This window comes from Petaurus breviceps, unplaced genomic scaffold (assembly GCF_028583685.1).
Source record: "Petaurus breviceps papuanus isolate PSGF00001 unplaced genomic scaffold, PetGlider_PUasm1.0 214, whole genome shotgun sequence".
NCBI lineage: Eukaryota > Metazoa > Chordata > Mammalia > Diprotodontia > Petauridae > Petaurus > Petaurus breviceps.
The window spans coordinates 14976109-14982936 of record NW_027185863.1 but is presented as its reverse complement, the minus strand read 5'-3'; the positions used below and the strand labels follow the sequence as shown (position 1 = coordinate 14982936).

Genomic DNA, 6828 nt, shown 5'->3' with positions numbered 1-6828 from the left:
AATACCCTAATTCGAACCAGATTTTGCTACCTGTGTAACGTTGGGCAACAAACCTCAACTCCCCGGACCTCAGTTTCCACATCTGTAAAATGACTAGGCAGAACTAGACCTGCAAAATCTCTTAACCAGCGCTAAATCCTATGATTTCTCTGCAGAAATCCTTTTCTTTCTTTAAGATTTTTTCCTGAATGGAAGCCTCCGTAACCAAATTTCTATAGGAGTCGACGTCCCTTCTCCCAGAAGTGAGAGCGGCAATATTGGTGTGGAATCCAAACAGCAAGCATCTATTGAGCCAGGCACTGAGCTAAGCGCTAAGGATTCAAAGAAAAAGGGTAAAAATCATCTTTGCCCTCAAAGAGTTTACCTTCTAAGGAGGGAAGACAACATAGGTTCGACCTACACAGTGACTACCCGGGCCGTGTAAACTTCTCCCTTCTGATCGTCGGGGTTGGGACCAGATGACCTCTAAGGTGTCTACCAGCTTCTAAAGTTTTAGCAAAGAAAGAGAGCGAGGCTTCGGGAGGAGAAGCCGGGGAGAAGCAGTTACCTGCAGTGTCCCAGATGGAAATGTTGTAGGACCGCCACTGCTTCAGGTAGAAGGCTCCCCCGACCGTGCTGACAGTTTCTTGGAAGCGCCTCTCCATGTACCTGTGTAGCAGCGAGGTCTTGCCCACGTTCATGTCCCCTAGCAGCACAATCTTCACGTCTGGCTTCTTCATTTCCCCAAAAAGAGCCCGAGACCAGCAGACGACTTGGGGAAGCTTCTGCCACCCTCCGCCCCCGGGAGTCCTACTCCCGCTAGGCAGCAGCTGATCAAGAGGACCCGAAAGTCCCGTCCCGCTTCCTGGAGCCGTTCGAGCTTCTTGGGGGCAACTTTTTTCCCCTCTGGCTGCACCCCGACTCTTGGGATATCCCCGCCTGGGGGGCAGTCAAGGAGTGTCTCTCCAGACAGTAGCAGTCTGAGGAGTGACAAGTTCTGACGTTCCCCTGCCCCTGCCGGGACTTTACCTCTGGGCTCCAGAGGAGGAGGAGGGTGGGGGGAGGACGGAAGAGGAAGCTCGTTTCCACGCAAAAAGGGGGCAGGAGCTGGGGGAGATCCAGCCCCGGTGCCCACGTAGGGAGCCCCCAATCCGCGGCCCTCAGTCCCCTGATCCCCTCTCAGGTAGCTTCATCCCCTCGTCCCTTCTCTGTATTCAGCCAGAGTCCACCCCACTCGCCCCCGACTGGGCTCCTCCCTCTGTCCTCTTCCCCAGCTAAGGCCGCCACTGCAGCGGCCCCTGGGGACACCAGAGAGCCGCGCAATGCCCAGCTCGTCCCCAACTCCGCTACTCCCACCCCTGTCCCCAGAGTCTCCCGACTCGAGACCCTCCTTTCCCACTCCCACTCCTACACACACACCCAACCCCAGGGCTGGAGCTTGCATTCTCCAAAGATGAGTAACCTTCCTTCTTTAGTTAGACTATGCAATGACAGGAAGAGGGGAGACTCAAGATGGGGGGAGGGGGGCGGGGATGTTCCTCAGGGGCTGAGGAGAGGAGTTCCAAAAAACCTCAAAAGATTCAAATAGGCTAGATTGTAAGCTGCTTGAAGGCAGACTTTCATCTTTGCGCCCCCAGTGCCTGGCAAGTTGTTTCTAAGAACTATATGCTTATTGATTAATTGATAAGATTGATTTCATTGACACTGTGGGATGGGGGAGGGGGGGCTCTTAATTCATGCATGATTTCGTCCACCTGTTCTTAAGCTACTAATGGATGCAAATCGAGGCTAAGGGAGCTATCCTCAGGATGTCAGGAGAAAGAAAAGATGCCCCCAGAACACAGAATGGGACAAGCTAATGGTTGCACTGGAAAGACCAGCTGGGATGGGTCAAGATCCTGGTAGTTGAAGGGAATGAACAGATGAGTTCACAGATTCACTGGATACTGAGAAATTAAATCAAATCAAGTCAACAAGCATTTATTAAGGGTTTATTATTTAAGGGCACTGAGCAAAGCACTGTGAATACAAAAACAACCTGAAAAATGGACAGTCCGAGCCCATAAGGAGCTTATTTTCAAATGGAGGGAGACAATTCATAAAATAAAAGAAAGGTGAAATGGGTAAGGAGGGAGGGAAAAGATGAAGGTACCAGACCTGGAGCCTGATGGAAGAATACTAGTCAGGAGTGCAGCCTGGAGAAGAATTAAAGCCTGGCTAGCCTGGGCCTCCTTAAAATGGAGGTTCTGGGCCAAACCAGCCAATCCGAGAGAGAAATCACAGCAAGGTGGATACTTCCAACTTGTGAAATCCAAAGTTAAATTGAGCTTCCAAGGTGAAAAGGTTCCTACTGTGTGGCAGAGAAAGTGGGAGTATTTGAGAATGTGCAAGGCCCTCCAACACAATGAGACTCAAGCAAAAGCCAAGTCCAAGGGCAGTTAATTTAGCTTGTCCACTCATACCAAGAAAAAATTACCTAATTGGGTTAGCAATTCAGTCCTGGTTTGTTTTGAAATCTTGTTTCCTTCTGTACCATGGAGAAATATAGGTTATAAAAGTGAATCTAAGAATCCAGTAGTATATTGTCCCCAATGGAACGACAAGAGTAAACACTATTTTTCTATCTTATCTTGGCCTTTTCCTGGTTTCATTTTTTCCCTTTGGATTCATAAAATTCACTTGCTTGGCTTGTATTTTTAAACTTTTTTTTTTGGTGGGGGACGGGGCCAGCTAAGTGGCAAAGTGCTGGAGAGTGGAGTTAGACATCTTCCTGAGTTCAAATCTGGTCTCAGACACTCAGTAGCTGTGTGACCCTTGGCAAATCACTTAACCCTGTTTGCTTCAGTTTCCTCATCTGTAAAATGAGCTGGAGAAGGAAATGGCAAACCACTCCGGTATCTTTGCCAAGAAAAAAAACAAACACTCAGTAAGATCATGAAGAGTCAGACACAACCAAACAACACCAAAAATGTTTAGCTTTAAATTGTGTTCATAGGATCATAGATTTAGACCTGGAAATAACTCACAGCCCATATAATCCAGTGGTTCAGGGAAGTGACATGTCTTTCCTTGGGACATAGTATCAGGGTGATTTTTACTCTAGTTCCATTGACTCCAGAGCCAGTGCTCTTTCCCTGTGCCAAGCTATTATATTTACCATTACTTGATTTGCTGATCCCTTTGAAAACGTTTACCTGCAAAACAGGGTCACTGTAAACGCAATTAGTAACTGTAATGCTTATTCCTATTCACATTTATATAAAGGTTTTTATGGTTTACAAAGATTATCTTCTTAGTTCTGTGAAGTAGGTAGTACAAGTATTATACCCACTTTAAAGGAAACAATACTTCAGTATAAAATACTAGCGTAATGGGGAAAAGACTAGCACCATAACCCCGAAGACTAATCCTAGATCTGCCCCCAGCTTTGACAAGCAATCTAGGCCTTAGCTGCCATCAATTGGACAAAAATGTTTCTAAAGTTCTTTTGAGTTTTAAAAGTTCTGTAATTGTGTGCTTTATCGCATTATGATTGATTTTAGAAAGACAGGCAAAAGGAGAGACTATAGGGAGGAAACTTCTTTTTGAAAAGATTTCATTTTTATGTAACACTTTATGTCTTATCCCTGGAAAGTGATCAACCTTGTTACTGACAACAGCTTTAAGAGAAGATAATTTAGATTTGTTTTTCTACAAGTGACCAGAAAACTGAATTCCTTTTACTAGGAAGCAATTACAAAAATATTTTTCATCTAAGTTTTCAATGAGGGCTGACGAATTTTTTGGATGAAATTTGTAATGGGAATGTAAATGTAAAGATCTTCCCTGCCCCTAGGCTAAAGCGCACCTGGAGCCTGGGGTGGGAGGCTTGTTTTTCAGTAGATACTTTTTGATTGGCCAGTGGGTCCAAAAGGTTGTTGCATTCTCTGAGCCAGGAGAAGGCTATATAAGCCCTGATGTGTTGCTTTGTTTTGGGGCTCACTTTGAGAAGTGTTCTGTGATTTGATCAGATGAAACTCTGGAAAGCTGTTGTCCAGAGGCCCCCCCCCCCTTTGAAACCCAGATGTTGTTTAGTATGGATGTAATGGTTGGACAGTTTGGAAATCTGTCTACTTGATCTGTTTTTGTCTTGATAATTCTGTCTGTATACTTTGAAGTTCGGGGTGCTGACCTCTTTCCCCTGAACTAGGTAAATGATATATGTTTGACTGATTAAAGTAAGCTTGTTAACCCATTTTGAATTGCTTTCCTTTATCAAAGCAGATCCAAGAACCTGTGTTGGCAGCCATCCTCAGGAGGCTTGGGGTGCTTGCTGCCGCAAATTCTACCTCACTTAAATCGAATTCATGCTTAAATCAGGACAAACTCTTGTGATGTCATTGGTTCTCTTTGAAGACAAAGGGCAGCAACAACAATAACAGCACATTGAGAATAAAAATTTTTCTCAAATAATGTAACAGGCTTTTACAGCAAGTTTACAAACCCTAGAGCAAAATGCTCTCAAACATAAGAAACCAAGTCAAAAGGCATTTATGGAGTGCCTACTGTGTGCCAGATTGTGGTAAACACTAGGGATACAAATAGGGTCAAAAAAAACCAGCTCCTGCCTGCAGGGAGTTCTCATTCTAATGGGGGAGATAACAAGCAAACAACTATGTTCAAACAGATATTTACCGGATCAATTGGAGATAATCTACTCTACGAGGAAAGGCATGTGGAGTAAAGGGGATCAGGAAGGAATGTTGTGATTGAAAAACTAAGTCTTTTCTAAGGAAGCTGATGTAGGAGGGAAAGTACTTTGCCATATCGGGCAAGTGTACTTCTCTGCATCTTAGTTTTTTCATCTGGAACAAAGAAATACTATTTCCTGTCCCCACAAAATTTTGCTGAAATTCAAATGAGATATGTATTCAAAAGCACTTTCTATCGTGTTATAGTAAGAGCCATATGTACAACAATATATATAGTAGCTCTTTTTGTGATAGCAAAGAACTAGAAACTGAGAGTGACATCTATTGAATAAATTACAGTGTGAATAAATTACATCTGAATAAATCATAGTATATAAATGTAATGGAATACTATTGCACAGTAAAACAAAAGTGAAAGTTTTAGGGAATACTGAGAAGATTTATATGGAACTAATGCATAGTGAAGTAAGCAGAACCAAGAGAACAAATTATACAATAAAAATACTGGAAAGACAAATAACTTTGAAAAATTTAAGAACTCTGATCAATGACCAACCATTATTCCAGAGGACTGACAATGAAAAATGTTGCCCACCACAGAGAGGTGATGGATTCAGGATGTGGAATGAGATATATTTTGGGGAATTTGTATTGCTTAACCATTCATATTTGTTACACAATTTTGGTTTTTGGTTTTCCAGTAGGAGGGGGGAGAAGTTGGAGGAAGAAAAATAGATTTCTGTTCATTAAAAACTAAAATTTAACCTAGAAACGTTGGGATTTTATTTGTTTTAATTCTGAAATTGGTGAACATCAAACAAAATGATCATTTCCACATATAAAGTAGAACGGAAAAGGAAGATTATATATGAAACTGCAAATTACCCACAGATTGCTTTTCCTCTTCAATAGATAATAAATTAAGCTCGTAGCTTTCAAATGTGATCTACTTCTCTGTGTTTTATGCTATCTTTCCTACTATTCTCTTCTATGTGTTTTTTTTTTTCAAAATACTTCAGTGAAGTATTAGGAAATATGGTCCACATAATGATTAATCATAATTTCAAAGGATTTGTGATGAAACAGGCTACCCATCTCCTAACAAAGAGATGATGGACTTCGTGCAGATTGACACATAAGGCTAATGGGAGAAATTATTCTGCTTGTCTATACGTGTTTGTAGCAACGAGTTTTGTTCCTCTTTCTTCTGGGGAGGGGGGGAGTAGATCTTCATTTGAAAAAAAAAAAGCTTCTATGATCCTTTCTTCTTTCCTTTCCTTTTTGGTAACCATCACTAAGTGCTCCCACCCCAACCTCCTCCCCACTGAAAAAACAAAAACAAAATCTTTGCATAAATAAGCATAGTCAAGCAAAATGTTCCCATGTTCACTGTGTCCAAAAATGCATGTCTCATTCTGCACCAATCTAAGTATTATTAATACCTAGGCACTTTGGGACCTAGTAAGAATGAAAATTTTTCAGTTTTATTCCCTACATTTTCCAAAGGATTGCTAAAAGAATATTGAACCAGGTCAGAAGACCTGGTTTCCAGTACTATCCCTGCTACTAACTGGTTTGCCAGTTTCCTCCCCAATAAATTGAGAGGACTTGAAGGTACTTACAACTCTAATAGCATATTCATCTAAATCATAGGTTCCCAAAGTGGGTGATACTGCCCTTGGGGGGTGCTAGAATGATCCAGAGGGGATGGTAGAAGTCTCAGGTGCAATTGGGGGGTATTGAATAAAAATAAGGGGACATTGGAAGCATAAGGAAAGAAGAGAATTTCGAAAAATCATTCATGTTTCATCTGTTGTATAACAGAGTTAAAGTCATAGCAATTACATTATTTTCCAAATAAACACACAAAATGCAAGTTATACCCCATCAATGGTCAAGCCCACTGACAGATCTTAACAAGCAAGTGTTGGCAGGTGAGCATGTTGTATATTGTATATAAATGTAATGGAATACTATTGTGCAGTAAAACAAAAGTGAAAGTTTTGGGGAATGCTGAGAAGATTTGTATGGAACTAATGTATAGTGAAGTAAGCAGAACCAAGAGAACAAATTATACAATAAAAATACTGGAAAGACAAATAACTGAAAAATTTAAGAACTCTGATCAATGACCAACCATTACATACATTGGCAGGAG

At 41.8% G+C, this 6828-nt stretch overlaps 1 protein-coding gene across 1 annotated transcript in view; it reads right to left on the bottom strand.

Moving 5' to 3' along the window:
- The window catches only part of RAB20 (RAB20, member RAS oncogene family), a 59216-nt gene extending 57831 nt beyond the window's left edge, over nucleotides 1-1385 (bottom strand). The window contains exon 1 of the mRNA XM_069094107.1: nucleotides 548-1385. Coding sequence (XP_068950208.1) covers nucleotides 548-719 — 172 coding nt within the window. The 5' untranslated portion in view covers nucleotides 720-1385. The remainder of the gene's footprint in view (nucleotides 1-547) is intronic.
- Nucleotides 1386-6828: the final 5443 nt, after the last annotated feature.